The 24,792-nt window shown below is 32.1% G+C and overlaps 1 protein-coding gene across 1 annotated transcript; it reads left to right on the top strand.

Moving 5' to 3' along the window:
- The first annotated feature begins 146 nt into the window (after positions 1-146).
- Positions 147-14,377, top strand: LOC143043483 (uncharacterized). The gene is made up of 16 exons (XM_076215764.1): positions 147-229; positions 2,237-2,284; positions 2,773-2,855; positions 3,746-3,817; positions 4,147-4,276; positions 4,707-4,789; positions 5,071-5,142; positions 6,618-6,747; positions 7,825-7,947; positions 8,597-8,716; positions 9,784-9,903; positions 10,581-10,706; positions 11,401-11,516; positions 11,817-11,913; positions 12,681-12,845; positions 14,133-14,377. The coding sequence occupies exons 1-16, from the start codon at positions 187-189 to the stop codon at positions 14,360-14,362; spliced, it is 1,758 nt and encodes a 585-aa protein (XP_076071879.1). The 5' UTR covers positions 147-186; the 3' UTR covers positions 14,363-14,377.
- Positions 14,378-24,792: the final 10,415 nt, after the last annotated feature.

Below are 24,792 nucleotides of genomic sequence, written 5' to 3'. Positions count from 1 at the left end.
GTAAGCCTATCTTGCTGGCTGTAATGTTATCTTTTGTATATATACAGGTTGCACTATAATAAATTAAAGCATTCATTCATTCGTTCATAGATTAAATATGTTCATATGAAGATAATAGAACACAAAGTTCATAGATCATTATATGTCTTATCTTCAAAAAGATCTGACTTGTGAATCATGTAATATATGATACATATCCTTACGTACACAAGGGTGAACATGACTTCTGGTAGGTAATTTAAATTTGATGTCACAAACTATATATACTTATAGTTGTCATTTTGATCTAACGATCTATGTTACAGGATGAAAAACGGTTTGAATCTTCTGTGGTTAAAAGTACTCGGGCACGGGAACATACAATGAATCGAACAGTTATTAGATTCAAAAACATGTATTTATTCATACCTCCTTTAACTACTGTTCCTCAAGAAGACGGAGTTTAAACTAAATGTATGTTTCTGTTTAATCTACTCCTCTTTTTATTGCTTTTTTCAAATGTCTTGAACACTTGTCATTACAAGGCGTATACAAAATGGTGAAACATCAGTTGTTGCGTCAATAATACTGCCGTCTGCCTATGGTATCTTTCGTTATGCTTTTGGAATTTGAAGTATTTAATCTGACTTATTTTCTGTTTGTCTATATATATACGAAGATGTGGTGTGCGTGCCAATGAGACAACTCTCTATCCAAGTCACAATTTATAAAAGTAAACCATTACAGATCAATGTACGGTCTGCAACACGGAATCTAGACTCACATCGAACAGCAACTTTTAACGAGCCCCATATTCTGACTATATTATTTATTGTGTCTGTTTAGTTAACGCATCAATGTAAATATAACGGAAATTGATGAGACTGTCATCAAAGTGAGAGGGTTAGCGCTATAAAACCAGGTTTAATCCACCATTTTTACATTTGAAAATGCCTGTACCAAGTCAGGAATATGACAGTTCTTGTCCATTCGTTTTTGATGCGTTTTGTTTTTTGATTTTGCCATATGATTATGGACTTTCCGAAATTGATTTTCCTCTAAGTTCAGTATTTTTGTGATTTTACTTTTTTCCATACAAATTTCTTAAATTTTTAAAAACGTCTTAAAAATGTTACAATTTATGACAAAAATCAGCAAAGACCCATCGAAACAACATCTGATAAACAAGTTTGATAATACTTTTAGATATTTGGATGATATTTTGGCTCTCAATAATGACGACTTCAGTATGTATACTAAAAAAATCCTGTTGAACTAACTTTAAATAAAGCTAATATTAACAATGACCACTGCCCTTTCCTCGATCTTGATATCTTTATCACTAACGAAAATCTCAATACTAAAATTTATGATAAATGAGATAATTTTTCATTTCCTATCGTTAATTATCCATTTTTAGATGGTGACGTTTCCTTGTCACCATCTTACGGTGTTTATATATCTCAACTTGTACGATTCGCTCGTTTATGTAACAATGTTTTAGATTTTAACGAGAGAAATTTATGTATTACTATAAAAATTATTACACCAGGGTTTTCGATATCACAAACTAGTTAAAACATTTACTAAATTTTATCATCGTATAAGTACATCATTCATAAATATAGCTCAACATGCAGACATCTTATACGTTCAGGTATTTTACATCCAATTTTTTATGGAAATATTCTTTATAAAGCACAACCATTATAGGTAAATGTGCGGCCTTAAACACGAAGCCTTGGCTCACACCGAACAATAAGCTATAAAGAGCCTCAAAATTACTAGTGTAAAACCATATGTACTTTTTATGGTAGGTAAACCATTAATAACATAATCCCAGCCACATCCTTCCACGGATATCAGCAATATACACTATCATGATATGTGTAATATGTCAAAATATGTTATAAGTGTGTTTTGGTTATCTTTTCTATGTATTAATTTTGATAAGAAAAACGGCTATTACATAATTCTTTCATTTATCTAAATGTGATCAATAACTTAAGTGTGGGATGCTTTTGTCTGCACTTGGGTTTCCTGGAATATGTTTTAATTTCTATGTTTTACATGAAAAATTACTGCACTAAGTAATATATTTTTTAATCTATTCATTTGCTTATACTTTTATGATTCTTTGTTTACTTTTTGATATGCCAAAGAGTTGAGAATTGCTTGTTTCTATACTTGCATTTAGATGAGTAAAGCATGTACATTAAATAACCATTCAAATATGACGTGCTTTATTTTCGATCAGGTATACCAGCACTATTATTGGTTTTACTTTGTAATTTTGCACAGTTGGGTAAGTTATATCTCCCTATCTATTACAATAATATGTACTTAGAGACATATTTAAAAAAAAATGTACTAATAACATTTACATGTACACATAACAACAAACGACGATTTATTATTGATTTGTCTTTTTTGGTTTTTGTTTTACATGTAAGTGGAAAGACGTTTGGAAACTAGGAGAAGAAAAATGCATTTTACGACTAAGCGTGGGAAAGTGATATACCATAAAAAATGTATACTCCTCAATAGAGAATACGATTTGAATACAGGTTAAATAATTTGAGCAAACTTTCAAAATTTACTTTACATGATATCAAATCAGAAATCAGAAATAGAAAAACTACACAATTTAAAAAAAAAAGGAACGAATCGGACACACTTATAAAACACACGAACGTACTATATTCTCAATATACTATAAAACATGTACAAAGACGTGTGTTTGCATTTCAGTCGAATGCATACTTGATTAACAATGTGTCGGTTTCTTAACAGAATGTAGAATCATTTGCCTTTCCTGTACTGGTTTATCTGAGGGAGAACAGTGTCACAATGTTGTATCCTGTGAACAAAACGAGGTATTATACAACATTTAAATTTGGACTTCATGATTTGTATGTTGCGCATATCTGTTTGTCTAATTTTGATATACATTAAAGACTACATAAATGAGCAGCGTGTACCAAATTGTTCGACACTTTAAGCTTGTTTTAAGTATATGACATAGATTTAAGAATTTAGCATTGGATTTGGAAACATGTATCATACGCATTTTTATGTAGTTATATTCATTTCTTAATTTTATAAGTAGCTGATAGTTGGATGTTCACAAATTCTGGCGTATTAAATCTTAAACCTTGTACCTTTTGTTAGCTATTATTCGTGTGTTTCTCTATCCTATATGTTCTCCCATTTTTTTTAGTCCTGTAATGTAATGATGTCATTTTAATGTCATATTTAACATTGCCATAAAAGCAAGAGGTTTGTCATGCCACAAAACCAGGTTCAACGCACCATTTCTTTTTCTTAAAATGTCCTGTACCAAGTCAGGAAAATGACAATTGTTATATTATACTAGTAGTTCTTTTCTCTCTGTGTTACATTGTGTTTCTGTTGTGTCATAGTTCTCCTCTTATATTTGATGCGTTTCCCTCAGTTTTAGTGTGTAACACGAATTTGTTTTTTTTCTCAATTGATTGATGAATTTTGAACAGCAGTATACTACTGTTGCCTTTTTTTATTATCTTTTTTCGAACCTTGAAGAACCTAAATTGATTTATAATGTTTTGTAACAAAAGTGTTGTTGGGGCGCTGTCTCATTGATGAATATTTCATTTTCACCTTAAAGTTTTATAATGCTAGTAGAATGAAGATGATAATCACGTATTTAGAGAGCAAAAACGAACATTTTGAGTTTTAATCACCACTATATTTTTAAACCTCTACTGTTTTTCTTTATAATTTTCAGGTTTGTTTTACGCAAAAGTACAGAACTAAAGATAACGTCACTAAATATGATGTAGGATGCTCTTACCCAGAGGTGACAAAATATTATCATTATATAGTTGTTTATTGACTTTTGTAAGATGAAAATACTGCAAGGTGTACATGACATTCAAGCATAGTAAATCTGAACCTTTTATGATTCATTTGACATGTCGTGGTATTCAACTAACAATTTACAGTACAGCAACACCCGACTACTCTAAAACAATAGCCGAACATTAAACGATGAAAATCAACGGATACCACTTAATTGTTTCATTAAAGTTAACTCTGTATAGACTAATCGATAGAAACCATAGTAAAATGTTTTTTCATAATTAAATGCATATTCATCTTTAAATAACTATATAATATTTTTTACAGCTTTGTCGAAAAGATAGCACGGGAGTTGTATTTGGAAAACGCATAGTCGAACATGGCCATGTAGTGTGTCATCACTGTTGCCAGGACAACGTTTGTAACTCCGTCATCACATGTAGCGACAACTACAAAGGTCAGGGAAGAAAGAACGCTATAATGCGTTTTAAAAAAATAGTGAAATATAAAAGAAAGGAAAACTACTTCTTTCTTACAGAAGTTTGTTAAAATACAAGAAATTTCACATATTAATAGATGTGATATCATTTTCAATACAGAATAACTTCATTTTGGCACATCACATGACATATGAAGAAGTATTTGTGCTGTCACATCAGATTTGGTTTAATGTTCAATAATTCGCAACCGTTTTCGCATTATTTACTTTAACCGCTATCCCTGATCCAGATACATACTAACCTACGATAACAAACACAATAATTTTTAAAATTTGATAAGAATACATCTGTTCTTTATTTTGCAATTTGATACATAATAATAATAACAGATTTACTCTGATCATCTTACATAGTTAGTGTTTAATAAATGCATGTACTTATTTAAAGCTCCAAGACTGAGTTGTGTGTCCTGTAGTGGCGTTACAAGAATAGATAAATGCAACAGCACCATTACTTGTAATGATTATGAGGTATATAATGTTATCCACATTATCCATAATTGTAATCTTTATATTTTCCTATATGTTTAGTTGTTAGCTTGATTTGATAGGTGGCCACTAAATAACAACTGATACGGAAAATTAATTTGATATTTCATAAAACATTTTATACATCAATTATGTGTAAATCTTTTAAAGTTTAAAATTAACACTCAACTAAATCATTGAACATATTTGGAAAATTTATTAACTTCATATAATAACAGTATCGTAGAAAATGCTAAAATACAATTTTCGTTTATTTCGAATAGGTTTGCTTTATACAAAAATATCTGACAGGACTAGATCAAGAACATTTCGATCTCGGATGTAAAAGTTCAACTGTAAGTTTTTTAAAACAAAACTGTAAAATATAAAAATGAGAAGATGTGGAATAACAGTTAGTGAAACAGTTTTTATACATGAGATCACATGACGTATCAGCTTACTATTTACAGGTTTGATATAACATGAGCAACACGACGGTTGCCACATGTGGAACTCGGTCTCCTTGCCCTTCCGGAGCACCTGAGATCACCCTAGTTTGTGTTTGGGTTCGTGTTGCTCAGTCTTTAGTTTTCTATGTTGCATCTTGTGTACTATTATTTGTCTGTTCGTCCTTTTCAGTTTTAGACATGGTGTTGTCAGTTTATTTTCGATTTATGAGTTCGACTGTTCCTCTGATATCTTTTGCCCCTCTATTACAGCTATAAATCACCATATTCCAATTAGCAAAACCCATACTCATATTCAGCTTTAAAATACCCCCAAAATTACAGATGCAAAACAATGCAAAGAAGAGAAAAAACTAACGGCTTTATGTATTTACAAAGCAATAAACGAAAAACAAAAATGATATACAGTAGCACACAACAACTACTGAATTGCAAGCATCTGACAAGGGACAGGGACTTACAGAATGCTGGCACCAAAATAATAATAAATAATAATAATAATAATTAAAAAAAAAAATACTTGAAAGGTTTTCTTATCATCAAAAAGTTTTTATGATATGAAACTTTACAAAGTTTTATTATATGAAAATGTAAAAGTTTAATGATATAAAACTGTTCAATATTTTCATGATACAAAACTGTAATTTTGCATGATATAAAACTGTTGGATCTATCAATCAAGCTGTTCCTTGATAACGTCATTAAGAGGTTATCTCATGGGTATTGAAATTTTATATTTTAATACTTAAGATATTATTGACGATAAACATTTGCTTCCCTCTTTTAAAACAGATACATGAAAGGGAAAACATTTTAAACGATAGGCGGTATGATGGCTGCTGGACAATTTCATAATATTCTTCTTTTCCTTGAGATTTTTGTCATAACTATAATGTAATTACTGAATCGACACAGATTTTTTTGTAATTGGTTGTGGTAAAAGAGCAAATGTCAACACAAACACACTCTACAGAGATAGAAACATGTTTTATGTACTTGCATCCTGTATAGTACACAAAATCTGAATAACATGTCCCTATGTCACATTAAAAACCCAGAAATAGAGCTGCCAGATGTTGGTGTCATGCTAACCAATGGACTGGTACTGACAAGTAAAAAATACTAGTATGAACATACAAGAGGGACGAAAGATACCAGAGGGACAGTCAAACTCACAAATCGAAAACAAACTGACAACGCCATGGCTAAAAATGAAAAGGGCAAACAGACAAACAATAATACACATGACACCACATGAAAAACTAAAGAATAAACAACACGAACCCCACCAAGATTTTCAATACATTCTAGAAAATCCTACACACGTGCACGTAGCATAAATTTATGAAAGATTGTATATTTAGATTTGTATGAACGGGTTTTATTCTAACATATTTGGTCGAAGATCTGAGGGCGAGAGACATCTCCTCTGTGAAACATGCTGTGGAGGGAACTCTTTCTGTAATCGTAACCTTGTATGTAATCACTATAACCGTAAGTACAAAACAAAATGTTTGTGTTTATAAACAAATCGAAAATTTGAAGTGTAACAGAAAAGCTACTGTTAACAATAAGATAATAATGATATAATAATGTTTTTAACGCCACAGTCATTTCGAATACGATTTCTTGAATAGTTTATTATACCAAATAAATTTAAGTAAAATAGATAAAACGAGGTTTTTGATAGATTATATGTACAATATATATCAATGTTTAAAATGTAAAAGGGTTTTCATTCAGTAATATTTTTTAACCATGATCACAGTTGCTGTTCGTTGCCAATTGCAGTTCCAAACAGTAAAATAGAAAAAAGAAGAAAAACTCCATAAAACATGTTGCCATCAATACTTCAGGCATGATATCATGGTCAAACAATATAGCATTTTCTAAGGTAGCTAATAGTGATCATCGTATTTGAAACTCAAAATCATATGAAATCAACCACATTGACTTCAGCGTACATCATATAGCATACTTCATGAAACATACTGCAAACTTTACACGGGTTGATAACGTATAGAGTTGGAAAAAGAGATATGTTATATCAATTAGAGAGCCTTTAAAACGAATCAGTATATCGATATTCAAAAATAATAAATTAATATTTAAAAGATACAAAAACAAGGAGACGAAGCTAAAAAAATCACATTTAGATTCAAGATGTATTTCAACTAGAGACTGTTGTCAAATCTATGTTTGAATTGGAAAACATGATAATTTTAAAGAACTGTTGGTACATTTTTTTTTCGATTTCAAGCGTACATGTTGTTAAACTTGTTAAGAAAAGTTATTGTATTTACTGCAATTACAAGTCTATGTATTGAACAACTTAATTTCTGGTTCAAAATTAAAATGAAACCATGCTATACGATTATTATAACTTGCCCCTGGCATGAATATATCAGAAAAATAAATTTGATACTTTTTTTAAAGTAAATGCCGTTGTTAACAGGATTTTTTTTCGGGTCAATGATTTGTTTCATTGATTCATTTATATTTTGTATGACTGATTATTTTAAAGTTCAAACATTATCGTAATATCTTCGTCACTCAACATTTATGTTGCAGAATCATCTGTTAACGGATCATGCACATCAACAAGTGGGTGTGAGAGCAATTTGATTTGCCTATCTGGTAAATGCCAATGTCCGACTAATGACTATTACTGGTCGATAAATTCTTGCACATTACGTAAGTTCATAAATATTGACTTTTGTACGAGGTAATATGATTTATCTTGTGTTTGTTTCCTACAAACAGAAAAAAGCGTGATCACAACAAATGATGGTCTTCCGAGCTGGTTATAATCATTCTACTCAAAATAGAAACAACATTGAGGTTGAGAACAATAAAAGCGCTTCTTTTTACAAATTTTTTAGTTTTCGTTCTGATGTCTTTTTTTGAATTAATTAATCATAAATACAATGATTCACATCAGAGGAGCGATTTATGCACTCGTTTGTATATTTAGACCACATGTCATTTATAAAAATATGGAAATATAGTGATCTCGAAAACATATTTTTATAAAAATGAGATGTGGTATGATTCCAAATAGACAACTTTCCACCAAACTAAAAATAAAGTGGATGTTGACAATTATAGGTGCATGCTTTATTCCGTATCGTACGTTATAGCAAGACCTGCCATTTTCTACATTAAACGTTAAAAATACTAGTTGTTAAAGATATTATACCAACTAATCAATTTACGAAGTATATTATTATAATTCATAATACTTACAATTTCTTTGCAGAATTTAACTTTAATAAAAAGTGATTTACATTACGAAATACATCAGATCACTTATACATTTGAATATTTGTTTCAAATTTTACAGCCAAAGGAATTAATCATGTATGTGCATCTTCAAATGAATGCAAAATACCGTTGTTGTGCTTGGTAAATACGTGCAAATGTCCAATAGATAAATACTGGGATGGTTTCAGGTGTAATTCAAGTAAGATTTTTCTAACATTATTTCCACTTCAAGAATATTTTTTGAAATTCGTATAAAACATGCTTAACTAGTTTATTCAGACAACACAAGCTATTTAAAAAGCAGTCAAACATGAAACAGGTTAAATAAGTAAATATACAATTAATAAAAAATGAAATGGAATTGGTTATAATTTATTAACACATCATTTGAAAGAGAATCTCGAAAAACAACTTATATAAAACCGTTTTCAACGCGTAATAAAGGTTTGTTATAGTTTATGAAGAGATTTGAAGTTTACAAGATGAAGGATATAAATAAAATATACCAAAATACTTCTCTTGTTTCCTTGGTTTTTTTTCATATATTCGGAATTATCTAGATGTATCTACATATAGTGTCAATAAAATTTGTGTCCACTAACACATACTTTTCTCTTAAAATTTTTATAACATATAGTTTAAATGGCTATCTTTTAAAATCATATGACAACCTTGTTGTTTTTCATTGTTTTGAATGTATGAAAAATCTAGAGAGAATCATTTTTCTATCACATTTTCAATCGATTATATCTTTAAAAACGAGAACATAGACCTTTTTGTTTTTTTTAAAAGATAAACTATGTATGTACCATCAATTTCTAAATATAGCCTTTTAAAAAGGCTTGTTATTGGAAACAGAGGAGCCAATATTCTATTTCGAGATTTCATTGATTGTCTACGAAATGATAATGAGCAGATATCGAAATAACCTTGTGCTTCTTGTTCTTATATTTAAGTAAATATTGATGAATGCCTTGATAACATGTGTTTATATTAACCAATAAGAGGAATACGGAGAACTCAAAAGTTGAAAACAAATAAACAGTCAGAAATGCACAGTTAAGACAACTGACAGTGTACACCGTCTGGGGAAGAGGAAGCCAATTTGGACAAACTGATACATGAAAAATAAGGTAGCAAAATACATTAATGAATAAAATCAAGGCCTGTCTCCAAAAAAGTTTAGTTACCTTTTTATATGGCAAACTTATTTATAATTGTATGTTCTGTTAGGCTGTTCTATCAGAAGACTGATATTTATTTTAGGAAAGATGCATAATGCTCCTTGCAATATATCAGCAGAGTGTTCAGAGACTCTGTTCTGTACTCATGGAATATGTAAATGCGATAGAATTGATTACTGGACAGGGAACAACTGCACTGCAAGTAAGATATATCTCTACAAAGTCAATTTGACAAATACTACAGTTTAATTTACCTATAAGAGTTTAAAACTGTATTTCCATTTATACCTTATTTCATGGTGTTAACAACCCTTGAAAGAAAAAGTTACAGAAAATGCGCATTTCGTTAAATACTTTAATTCGTAGTTCACATTCATCCACAAAATCAACGAGCACTAGTAACTAAGAAAAAAGGATGAATGTACGTGTGTGTTAAAGCATACACCAATAAGATTCATCTACTGCATTTATGTAAACGTAGTTGATGTTTTAAGTTTTATAAAGAAAAGTAAGTTAAAACAGTACGTTATTTCTTTAATTGAAACAGCAAATAACAGAACAATCGAGAGATAATTTGCATTCAAATGATCACGACCGGCTTTGTATCATAGAATCCGCATATAGCACGATACCATTTGTAATGCGTTTGCATGTATTACATAACCTTTAATAATAACTTATTCCTCATTTTAACTAAAATACATAACATATTATATGCCAAGTAAACTTACATATTTAACTGTGAAACTTAGAAAATAGCTGGAGAAGTAACTTTACAGATTTAATCTTTTAGTCTTCATTTTTTAATGATTGAATGTATTTGTTTAAAATTTATGCTACACGTATTGTTAACTAATTTTAAATTCATTATTTGTATAGAAACCACTTATGGTCATTCATGTCTTTCAAATGATGATTGTAAATCACAACAAATTTGTGTTGATAATAAGTGTACTTGCCCTATAACTGAAGTATGGAATGGAACATCATGTACAACATCACCACGTAAGAAATCTTGAACAATATTGTTATTCGGAATATGCATTAACTTTCTTTTCCGAACCATTTAATTTTTAAACAGATAATGCATTTTGCTTTTGATTAAAGCACCAAATTTCAAGGAAAATAATAGTTTCATAAAATTCTCACGTTTTTTTTTTTTGGTTTCAAATCTTGTGTTAATTTAACTGTTATCCTATTATACTTTAAATACCAGATGTCACGTATTTTTAAATATAGTATATTTCCGAGAATGATCTAAACAATTGTTAAATTATTAGCACATTCGTATACAAATACGTTTGTACTTTGTTGTCAATTTGATAAAATTCATGCAAAGGGCTATAATATTTGAAAAGGAATCACTTAAACCATGGTGAATTGATCCGACAATACAACAATTGTATATTGTGGTAACAGCATACTTTACACATTTATGGTAACGTGAGATTTTAAATACATGAAGTTGATAACGGAATGAAAATTCACATAAGCTGACCTATATCAAAAACATAAAAACAATTATACACTGCCAGGTAAACACTATAATCAACCTAGTGTTGTCTCCTTTGGAAAAAAATCTTAAAATAGTAATGGGGACATTGTCTGTTAAAATAAATCCAAATTACATTATTACAAGAATGAAGATACAAATTGCTTTACACTGCATACGGACATTTACTTACACCATATATTGCAGCAAAGGAATGCTGTGACATCAATTTCAAGGTTAATGACGTCTTCACAATATATCCAACTGATGCATTGCATCCAAAGCCTGTCTACTGTGTTATTCAAAACGGAACTAGATGGACGGTACGTTCACTGTACAAATATTATTTTCATGTATTTATCCATAGTGGAGAGTTGTCTCAATGTAAATTATAACATTTATTCTTGTTTATACGTTATCCCTATGACAATATATTTGCATCTTTGAATATATGGAGGTTTAAACGATTTATGAAATAGAACAAGATTTTAACAAGCTTCAAATATTAATACGAAATATTATGTAATAGTGAAACTGCTCTTTTGAAAAAATCCTTTAAATCTATTTTAGTACATGTACACGGACTATTGAATTGCATTTGAGTCTTGTATATTTGTTTCCAGGTCATTCAAAGACGGTTTAACGGATCACTTGATTTTTATAAAAATTGGACAAGCTATAAAAATGGATTTGGTAATGTACACGGTGAATACTGGTTAGGTAAATACATGTATATATAGGCATAAAATTTATGTATGAAACGTTATCCCATGGTACGTAGTGCTGCTTTTTGTGTCTCTTTTAATCTTTTAAACAATTAGCCCTGTAGAGGTTGTCATACGATGTTGCGTTATTCGTTATTCATTTTGATTTACTTACTAGTATTATTGGATTTCTCTTATAACACATTTGTTTTTTAAAAGACATTGGTAACTTGTAAAGACACAAACGCAAATGCACTGTGATATTTATAATTTTTTAAAAGTAATTTATTTTTTGGCATGTGTTATTAAAGCAAGATAAAGTGTGGGACTTTCTATCAAATAGATCTAGTTGATCTTAAATTGCCAACTATGACTTCGCGTTGGTTTCATTGTGTTGTGTGTATACGCCCGGTGCCGATCTGATTCATTCTGCCCTATGGAGCTGACATTTACAGTTGATATTATAGTGTTGATGTTTTTCCGTGTAACATTCTTTGCTTTCTGTTTTTTTTTTTGTTGTTTATTGTTTTTTCTCTTTTGCATTGTTTAAAATCTCATGGTTTTTTATTATTGCTTACTCTGATGTGTGCGTTCAGTGTACAGTTACTTTTTTTTTTACATCTGTGTCCTTTTGTTGGAAGTTGTCTCATTGTTGAAATCATTCTAAATCGTCTTTATTGTATATACAAGAAGGACATAAGAAACTGTATGAATAAGATGCCATCTGAAATGACGAGTAGTAGGTTGTAAACGCGTAGGTTAAATTGGTCTTCTCTTTTCTAGGGAATGAACTTATTTATATGCTTTCGTCAAATGGTCGACACAAAATACGCGTCCAGCTAGAGAAGGTAGATAGTACCAACAAGTATGCAGATTACTCAACATTTAGTATTGGAAATGAGGCTAACAAATATCTACTCACAGTAAATGGCTACAGTGGAACAGCAGGTAATAATTTGATGACTTTGTGGTTGTCTCAAAATCAGAGACAAGAAGATCAAGCATCATCTGTAATCGGACACAATAATTATATTTTTTAAACTTACATCTGGATGTATTCGACTGACCAATCTTAAACTCTCTCCTATTTGATTTAATTTTGGTTTTTGGTATTTTGTCGCCACTTTTAAGCACCACATTTAGGTTATTTTGGGGCTGCCAGTTTTTATTTGTAGTGCCGGTATTAAACCACCGACCTTCGATAGAGAAACTGACAATCATAGTCAATTAAGATTGGAGTCGAGTGCACCGACACGAGCGGGGTATCGTTCTAGCTGGTGAACGTAGACCCTTTATGAACTAGTGTAGCTTTTAAAAAACTACTTCTCGGATACAGTTTGTCCGAAACGCTATCATTTGACCTCATGCCCGAGATATTATTTTTGTGAGTATGTTTGTCATCATGTGGAGTTAGTTTACATCGCAATACCAGTATATTTTGATTTGATTTGTTTGAGCGATTTTTTCTATCTACCTTTGAGCGATCTTTTAGTGTCTTTTTATTATAATGACATTCTTAGAATTTTTATGTTCCTACACAATCGCGTTGTTCTTTTACGGACATGCAACTAAACCCAAAATGATGCGTACCTTTGACCGTGACAAATGTCGACCGTCTGATATCCGGTCAGAATAACGACCTTATATCCAATATCTTGTTTTTGAGAGAACGCCACGATATCTACATGTTAAAAAGTCTTTACAAGAAATCGTTTAGGGGTCTGTTAGTGACAAATTGCAAGTTTGTTTGCACCCACCACTCCCTCTTTTTCAAGTGGAAGTCAAATTTACGGTCGTGTCGTTGGACAAATACTTTTAAAAAAACCTCCACGTTGTATTTATTAATAATTTGTTTCTCCCTGAACTTACTTAAATTATGTGTCAAACAAAACAGAAATTAAACAGAAATCAATAATTTTTATAATTCTCCTTACCCCTGAAATCTGACAATTTGATCACCGCTCCGTAATATTTTGCATCTGTAATTACAAAATGTTCACAGCAGCTCTTAAAAGTTCAGAAAAATGCCAACAATTTTCATAAAGAATAATGCTTGTAATATTATAATTATAACCACAGGTCATCAGTTCACTGTTGAGACTATTATTTGATAGAGAGAAAACGTATTATTTACATCTCAGTAAGAACTACAAAATGTTAAGCATTGTTATAAACTATTGCATACTATATTGTATTTCCTTATAACACTTGTGATTGTCACTTGATGTTTTACAGGGGATGGCTTATTAAATGTACGTAATCAAGGAAAAGCTGCCGGAAAAAAATTCTCAACATATGATTCTGATAATGATATAACTTCAAGGAATTGTGCTACTATTTTGCATGGTGGTTGGTGGTACAGTGAGTGTGAATATTCCGACCTAAATCAGCATTACAACGGCATGCGTTGGAATGAAGGGGGAGGCCTAAAAGAAACAATGATAATGATTTCAAGAGAAATATGAAATACAATTCAATAAAATATCTAGTGTCGTTGTTTTGTTGAAGAATATAAATCATAAATCGGATGAAAATTATGATTATTTTCTTCTGATATCCGTCATCGCTTCAAGATGTTAAATTAAATGTCTTATCTACTACTATGACGTTATTATCCTTTTTATAATATAATTGATACATAAATAAGATAGTAAATTGTAATATCTTATAAACAAACTCCTAGGTGCCTCTCATAAACAAGTATGTATCGCAGTATACTTCTACAAGTTTTTTTTTGTATCTGTGTTTAACACGTTCATGAAGTTTATCGGCTTTAAAATCGTGTGTCAGATAATTAAAATTTACATCGGTTTTTCAAATATGTATTGATTTTTTTTACCAGATACTTGAAAACGTGCCACTTCAATTACTTCGAGTTACTGTCACATAAACATAATATGTATCAACAAGTTGAGAGGCTAAATTAATGTGAGGCTAACTTAATCTGAATCGGTCAATGTTCATTTTTCACATGTCAAAGAAATGATAAATGTGGTTACATTGTTTATTTGAATGCATCATGTACATAACTTGTATAAGTTTTAACGCCAGTATGTTATTTGGTGTGTTCAAGTTGAGCTAAATATAAATTGAAATTACGTGTAAAATATACATGTGTCCTATACATGTAATACTCCTATTCATTACTATAGCTGTAACATTGGTGTTGTCCATAGCCAATCTGAGTCACTCATTGTAACGGTTATCGTGCACCACTTGTTTGTTTCACCGCTATGATCCGTGTTGTCATGTTATTATGCAATAGGGAATTTATCTAACCCCTTAATACATATAAATTCAAATAATTTTTAAAGTATTATTCTTGATTATAAACACTTTTTTTGCACATGCATGTGAATGACCGTCTGTATATTTACATTGTATCTATGTATTTCTATAACCAAAAACTGCATCACATACGGTTTTAACATGTGTTTTTTCATCCAATTACCGTTGTGAAGAAGTCATGTTTCACACTCATTATGATTTCACCAGTGTATGCTCTTACTTGGTGTTCCAAATTATAGTTGAATACAAATCCTTTTTTGCAAGCATCACATCATAAGATCGTTCAACAGAAGCTAGCTCACTCTTTTGTTGTTTCTCTGTTGGTCGTACCAAAAGAAAAGCCTCTACTTAATGTATGTGCATAATACATTATTGCATTACGCTTAAAAAACAAGTAGAAGATACATATAGGACAAAAACACACAACTCGGAGAAAAACACCTTCGGCACAACTAAAAAAGCAGACCAAGAGATTAACAAACGTAAAACACCGCTGTACAGAAAACTAAAGACTGACCAGCAAAAGCAACCCAAAATAAATAATTCTTTCATCTGAGACGACCTTCATAGGTAGATATATCTTGTTCCAATAGATTTTCCCGTCTTGTAGCGCTGTACAAGTAAACATTTTGGCGATAATCGATAAAGAGAGAACTAGATTGTGACTACGACAATAGGAACGCATTTGTAAGGCTTATATATGATATATGACATCGCTGGCGAAATCTCTGTACAAACAAGTTCAACACTTTTTTATAACAAGGCTTACTGCCTGCTTGTGTTGTGTTGTTAGTCAAGTATATCTGTCGGTACATTTTGTACAACATACAATGTACGTATCACTCAAGGTTGTTCAACATATATTTTATCATTTAACATTTAATAACCGTTTTTAAATGGCACAGTAAATCATTTCCACCAGACTTATCCGAGATGCTCCGGAAACCATAGCTTTACTTGAACAATATAGCAGTATGTGTCTGTGTGCATGTGTTAATGCAAGATTTGTTATACATATGTTAGAATCTACCACAAAAGTTTATTTCCATAATCGAATCTGATTAAAAACATTATTGAAGATAAACTACAGTTATTTGTTATAGTTTTTTGTATTTATATAAACAAACTTGTCTCATTCTTTATGGATAAAAAACCGAACATCGTTAATATTAAATTCATCGATGCGAATAAAATTGAGAATGGAAATGGGGAATATATCAAAGAGACAACAACCCGATCATAGAACAGAAAACAGCAGAAGGTCACAACAGGTCTTCAATCTAGCGAGAAATTCTCACACTCGTAGGCGTCCTTCAGCTGGCCCCTAATACAATAAATATACTAGTTCAGTAATAATGAACGCCATACTAAACTCCAAATTGTAGACAAGAAACCAAAATTAAAAATAATACAAGACTAGCAAAGGCAACAGGCTCCTGACTTGGGACAGGTGCAAAAATGCGGCGGGGTTAAACATGTTTATGAGATCTATACCTCTAGCAAATGTAGAAAAGTAAAAGCATAACAATACGCACATTACAATTCAGTTCAAGAGTCCGAGTCTGATGTCAGAAGATGTAACCAAAGAAAATAAACAAAATGACAATAATACATAAATAACAACAGACTACTAGCAGTTAACTGACATGCCAGCTCCAGACTTCATTTAAACTGGTTGAAAGATTATGTCTTCATCATAGGAATATCAGGCACAATCCTTCCCGTTAGGGGTTTAGTATCATACCATCATAACATATATGAGAAGACCATAACCCGTGTCATGCCAACAACTGGTTTTTAAAATAAATGTGTTTAGTCACGATGCAAGGACCCTATAAGTGAATCAATATTAACGCCAAAATATGCAATCTTTAATGACCTGACAACAGTATCGTAACTATATCCCTTCTTAATAAGTCTATGCAAAGGTTTTGTTAGTTTTTGAGGTGAATACTGACATTTTTGTGCTTTTTAAAGAATATTTCCATAAAAGATTGGATGTGAAATACCTAAGGTATAAGAAGTCTGCATGTTGAGCTATATTTAAGAATGATACCTTTATACCGATGATAAAATTTAGTAAATGTTTTGACTAATTAATGATATCGAAAACCCTGGTGTAATAATTTTTCAGTAATACATAAATTTCTCTCGTTAAAATCTAAAACGTTGTTACATACACGAGCGAATCGTACAATTTGAGATATATAAACACCGTAAGATGGTGACCATTGAACGTCACCATCTAAAAATGGATAATTAACGATAGGAAATGAAAAATTATATTTTTTTATCATAAATTTTATTATTAAGCTTTCTTCTGCCCGACTAGGTGAGTGTAGGATAAGATGCTGATTTTTTAAATAAATGTGTTCAGTTCCGATGCAAGGACCCTATAAGTGAATCAGTGTTTGTAATTTTAAAGTACCCATCATGTCTACCGAAGATACTTTTCTGAAAGCGTTTGATAAGTTTATCTGTATACAAAAAATAAAATTGAGAATGGAAATTGGGAATGTGTCAAGGAGACAAGAACCCGACCATGGAACAGACAACAACATAAGGTCACCAATAAGTATTTTATTACCGGCATTAAATCTCTGTTCAAAGTAAGGCTTCCGTTTGTCTCATGAAAAGTTAACGGCATACTATCTGATAGTATCAGCAATTGAACAAAAAATGTGAATGTCCGTTGTTATTTGCAAGGTTTAATTTCTTTATCAAACATTTCATCATTTCTATTGACATCAAAATTTCAGTAAATGAATAGACATAAAATGTTCCCTAATAGACTCTTTGCAAGCAACAACTAATCAACCCGAAAAAAACGCTTACAGTTTATATAAAGATCACAGTATCTGAAAATACCTACAGAAATAATTCACTGTCAATTTCTGAACAGTTTTTTGTCCTTCTGATATTAAACTTGGCTCAGCATATCACCTTTTGAGGAGAAGCAGCAAATTCTCAAGCTTTTGACAGAACGCGTGTCTCACTATGATACAACCATGTTTTATAATAGGTGGTTTTTTTTTCTTCCTTTTTTTTTTAAATGTTTTAATTTCAGATAAATGAATAACGCCAATATTGAAACACATTATCATTGTCACTACAGAATTGTCAGCATCAATTGAAAGTGCCATCATGTACTTTCTTTAAGGTAGCATAATACAAAGATTTTTCATTCCCAATCAGACATCTTTAAACTGCTGTAATTCCACTCATCGTTCTTTAAATTTTATAAATGAGGTACCAACAGAAAGAAGAAGGATTAATCTTTCAAATTGTGGTAATTTCATTATGACATAATTATTACATAATTAATTGTTATGTAATTAGTTGCCATTCTGTGATGTCGATACTTGAATGAATTTAGCTTCTTTGTTCTTCATAGCATCCTAGAAATTTTTATAGATTCTTGCACAACACAGTTTGACCTCCAAAACTGTGTCTCAGATTTTTCCTATTGTATTTCATTCCCTCATAAATCTTCAATGAAGTTTGCAACATCAATTCATTAGAGACCACTAAGTTCAATTGGGTATAAAATTTGTTCTATTGATGTTTTTGAAAAACTGAGACACAGTTTTGGAGGTCAAGCTGTGTTGTACAAGAATCTATAAAATAATTTGGGATGCTATGAAAACAAAGATGCTAAATTCATTCAAGTGTGGACATCACAATATAGCGACTAATTACATAATAATTATCACAATTTGAAAGATTAATCTTTCTTCTTTCTTTTGGTACCTCATTTATAAAATATAAAGAAGGATGAAAGGAATTACATCAGTTAAAGTTGTCTGATTGGGAGTGACAAAATCTTTGTATTGTGCTACCTTAATCAAATATTGATATGTAACAGAATTATTTGACCAAAACTGACCTTATTTGCACTGCATTATGCAAATATATTACTTGGTAGTAATTTGTGATTTCCGTGTGTATCTTTTATAAACTTTCATCGTACCAATGTATGCTTTGAAAAGAAAATGATATAGAAACCCTTTAACAGACAAAACAGAAACTGACCTAATTTTTCATGCGACATCTAGGGATGACTGTAAATGCAGTTATGGTCATCAGCTTTACCCAAGTGAATATATATAGCCCATAATAATTCAGTTATATTTTATTTCAAGATGCATTGTATAATGCATATGACAGCAATTTTTGAACACATTGGGAATACAAACTTGCAACAAAATTTCAGTACTTTTGAGACCTTAGTCTGACTCTAGTTCGGCGGCTTTGTAAAAAATTGTGCACATCCTGCTACAAGCATGAAATTTGGCATAGACCTTCCTCAACTATTTCTCTTTCATTGCAGATAGGGAGGCATTTGAAAAAATGTCTCACTTCCGGTAAACTCCAAAATGGCGGACATCATACTTAAATTAGCCCAATATCGAAGGTTAGTATTTGAAAAGGTGTTATTAACATGCTACTATCATAATATTTGGTACCAACCTTTGTTTTGTACTACTTTTGAATATATGATATAGATAAGATGTCTTCAAAAACCCTACTTCCGGTAAAATCCAACAGGCCGGATATAGCACTAGAATAAGCTTTTTTTTAGGGAGGGTAATTGAAATGTATTTTAAAGTATTGCTACTATCATTAAATTGTGCAGGAACCTTTTTTTGTTGCTTCTCATGGATACAATGTATAAGACGTATGTCTTTAAAATCCTTACTTCCGGTGATATCCAATATGGCGGACATAGACATATTGATAATTTTTTATCTGACTCTACAACTTTTCAAAATGTAAATAAAATGTTTTTTTTTAGCTGGTCTTTAAATCGGATGAGCTTATTTTCCAAATTTACAAAGATCGTGGTATTGTTTCTTACATCTAAAATGTACAAGCCCCTGATAAGATGAAGAGGCATCACAAGAGTTGTCCAAAAGGGTTCCCATGGATCATATTTTCCCCTTTGCCATTCATAATTGGTGAACCAGTTAGCATAGGAACCAATACCAACCTTGTTACTCATTCACACCCGCCATGGTATATTGCACGTTTTTCTTGCTGAAAAAGACTAGACCGAGTCGTGGGAATAGCCTCAATAAGTATTTCCTCGTCCAAAAACACATTTTTCTTGCTTCGTTAACCCCATCTGATAAGTTTGTTCGATATTACAACAAAACCACGTATCGTTCTATCAATGACATTGTCAAATCCATATCTGGTGATGTTGGCTGATCAATCATCATTTTAAATGAGACTGTCACATCTTAAAACACCATCCATGTCACCAACACAGTTCCTTTTCCAGCAAACGTGTAATCTATCAAAGCCTAGTGTATTTGAAAGGTCATGGATAGATATATAACTGAAGCGTTTCCCACTTCCAAATGCAAGCCAAAGTTTGTCTGCGCCTATGTTACTGAAAAACGAAACAGCAATGACAGCACCATCAGTATCGACTGTTCGAGTCATGACTCAGTTAAGTCTGTGTTACACTGCATTAGACACATGCATCTTGATTCAAGTGTCATCCTCTTCACGTGAACATGATGCTAAGCTTGAAACATCACCATGTGGTGGATAACACAGAACATTCTCAGCAATTGTTGCTTCCTTTTCCTCAAAATCTATTGAGCAAGCTGTTGCGAATGAAAACTTAAAAATTATTTCTTAATGTCGTAATCTTGTTTCGACTCTGGATTCGTCTGTGTATTCCCTTTCCCCTAAATGTAGCTCTTGCTTTTTATAACAAATGCTCAGGATATTATTCTATCTTATCTACCTCGAGATGTATTTCAAGTTTATCACCATGTTCATATTAAGAGGCTGACAATATAATCATGGTGCATGTGTCTGGTGCAATGAAACACGAACTTACACGAGTCATGATTCGAATAGTCGTTACTGTTTCGCTATTCCGTGACAGGGGTAGGCGAACTATGGATTGTGTTTGGGAGGACAAACAGCTTTGGATAAATACATATGCACCTGGCAACGAGTGATTACACACACTTACTGTGATCCATGTCTTAAGCAGTTGTGATATGGTTCTCTGATTGCTTGAAAAGAACAAAAAGACTGCGTGGGAGACATTGATGGCATTTGAAGATGTGACTTTGACATACAGAATGATGTTTGATCAGCCTAAATCACCAAGGTTTAAATGTAAGATCACACAAACTTATCAGATTGGGTTAACATGGTTAACGAATCAAGAAAATAACTATTTGTTAAAAGGGAAGACTAATTGAGGGTATTCACTCCACTTGGTCTAGTTTTTTCCAGCATGTAAAACGTGCAATATACTATAGCAGGTGTTTAGGGGAACGAGCTTAAAATTGCCTCTAATGCTACCCAGTTCAGGCGCTAATGGGTGGCGAAGGGACAAAGAGGATAACCTTTAAATGACTCTTTCTAGGGCCTCATCATTTTGTCAGAAGGTTGTACATTGTGGATATACTGGGGAATGCGGTTCAATGCCAAAAAATGCTACATCCTAAGCATCAGAAACAAAAGCCATAAAATCTACAGTTTAAATGGACACATACTGCAACAAGTCAAGCATAACCCGTACATAGGCCTACAAATTTCGGAAGACCTCAAATGGACCACCCACATATTAAACGTGGCAAAGAAAGCAAATTCAAAACTAGACTTTCATAGAAGAAACTTGAAATACTGCCCACAAGATTGCAAAAAAAAAACCAGCTGACATCTCGCTCGTTGATCAACGATGGAATCAATATGGAGCCATAGTATGGGACCCCTACACGGTAACAAACATAAATCAGCTAGAAAGGATACAACGTGAAGCGGCAAAATTTATCACCATAGATTACAAGTCAAGAGAGGACGGGCGTGTCTCCAATATGCTTGCCCAACTGGAACTATAAGACTTCCAGACAATTGCAATAGCTAAGAAGTTGATCATGTTGATATTTATGTACAAAGTGGTTTAAAGGCTGATTCCCGCTATTGAACCAGACGAATTTCTAAAAAAAAAAAACACGTCCTAAGAAAACATAACTGCCAAGAAGTTCGAAGAATACCACGCAACATATATTGTAGAAAAGCAAGTAAAGAATCACTCTAAGTGTTTTGACATTCCACTAAGCAAAACACCATAATACTCAAACTCATTCTTTGTAAAGACAGTGATCGCGTCAAATCAGGTAGACGACACTGTAGTGCGCGCATAAAGCGTAGAGAGTGTCAAATCTGCTCTTACGACTCGTCAATAAATCGGCGGCACTCTCTCAAACCGTTATATTAAAGCCAAAATTGGTATCGACAACGTATTCATACAGATACAGATACATCGGATGTCGCAGTCGTTGTTAATGTGGAAAAACCGGAAGTACGGTTTTTGAAGACATCTTATAGGTATCATATATCCAAAAGTAGTATATAACAAAGGTTGGTACCAAATATTATGTTAGGAGCAGGATAACACCTTTTCACATACTAGTTTTCGATTAAGGGCTGATTGAAGTATGATGTCCGCCATTTTTTATTTTTCAAATGCCTCCCTATCTGAAATGAAAGAGAAATAGATGAGGAAGGTCTATGCCAAATTTCATGCTTGTAGCAGGATGTGCACAATTCGTCTGAAATATGCTTGTAGCCGCCGGACTACTCCTATCACAAAAGTGTTTGATCGCATCAACTAAAGCTGACCAACCATCAATGCAATTCGTTTTATATTCATTTAGAAAAACAGCATTATTTGAACACAATAACTACAAAATATGGTTCGCAAAAAATTGTGCCAGCATATGTCCTCTTTTTGTTTAATATACATGATATATTGATACGGCAAAATCATTTCTGCATCAATTAAGATTGTTAGCATTTAATCTCTGCAATCATAGTATTGAACCGTCACTAAAGTTCGTAGTTCAGGATGGTGTGTATAACAAAACTATTTGCCATTATCATCAAACATTGAAATGACTGACTTCAGTTGTACTTTATAATGAAAAGTATAAGCAGTTCTCCTAATAGAATAGCACGATGACGATTGGTGAATTAAGTTTTCGGCTAAACGTCATGTTGCAACTATCTCATTCATGTGCGAAACGAATATATTTTTCGGACGTCCCATATATCATTTATAATTAGTAAAGACAAATCTAACGAATTTTACAAGTTTGTTTATCATTATACAGCACTTTATGTATCCGGGCACTGTACGATTTTCTTTAGAATATTTTGTCGAAAACAGAATCGTAAATATAAGGCAAACAAGATGAATTACCATGAAATATGCATGTAATGCATTAAGTTAAATTAAGAATAATACTGTAAAAAATGAGACACGAAGCAACGTCGACATGATGTGGTTTCCCATGATATAAACATACTGTTCCGATGCGTTGAATAACCTTTCAATCCGCCTTCTAATTATATAAAAACTTTTACTTTCTTTTTATAATGATAGCTGTATGTGATCACAAGTATGTAATTGTATAGCCATTGTTTAATGTATATGTAGGAATATGAAATGAAAAAGATGTTTTTTAATGTGTTTAATATCTATAGTCAAACAAGTAAAAACATGTGTTATACTGGTAAAAAAGTGCAATGCGATTATTTTGGCATAATAAAAACTCAGGTCTAATATGAAAAGTCTCAAAAACGATAACTTGTCATTCCGGTCTGTATGTCTGGTCAATAGCAGACTTGTCCACAGGTCTGGTCAGTATAAGACCTATCCACGGGTCTGGTCAGGAGCAAACCTGTCCACAGGTCTGGGTTGGGGCAGACCTTTCCTCAGGACTGGTCATAAGCAGACTTTTCCACAGGTCTAGTCTGGAGCGGACTTGCCAATAGGTCTGCAGCAGTCATAAAAAGGCAGACCGTAGGTCTGGTCTACTGTTTACGCAGTTAACTTGCTTGTCTGCTTACAATTTCTCAAGTTAACTAATAAAGCAGTCAAGTCTGCTGCAAGTAAAATTTTGTACAGGTTAGGACTGCACCTTTCTGTAGAAGAGAAATTCATTTCTGGTATGTGCAAATTCGAATGTGTGCACAGAATTTCAATGGAAAAGAGGTAATACTTGATTTACTTAATTAAGTCGTAATGAATACGATAAGATTGAGAATGGAAATGAAGACAACAACCCGACCAAAGATAAAAAAAAAAGATAAAGTCCCCAAGTAGTCTTTAACGCAGCGAGATAATAATATTTTCTAATGATAATTCCTGATTAAATGATATATGAGTTCTACTTATGCTACATTTACTACACACAGGGAAAAAAACACATGTTGAGTTTGTAAAACATATTAAACATAACTTTAATGAGAACAGTAATCACCAATAAGACATGTAATATATTGGGAATAATTTTTATATTTACATAGAATAACATTGGAAACTTAATAATATAGCAGTCAAACTTGACTCAAGGAAACGGTATTTACTGTTAGGTACGACACAGCAGATTCACAAAACTTGTTCACAATAATTTTTCAGACATGATTTGAATTCGGAGGGTAGGCAGCTTCTGAGGAACACCCGCAAGTGATAGTGGTTTCATATTTACATGACCGCCTTCGAACAGTTGATGTCCAGTACATGTTTGTGTATTTCCATAGTGCTCTATTGTCAATCCAATTCATTGGACTT

Source organism: Mytilus galloprovincialis, chromosome 8 (genome assembly GCF_965363235.1).
Source record: "Mytilus galloprovincialis chromosome 8, xbMytGall1.hap1.1, whole genome shotgun sequence".
NCBI lineage: Eukaryota > Metazoa > Mollusca > Bivalvia > Mytilida > Mytilidae > Mytilus > Mytilus galloprovincialis.
Note: the sequence above shows the minus strand (reverse complement) of the source record. Positions and strands in the feature narration are given on the sequence as shown.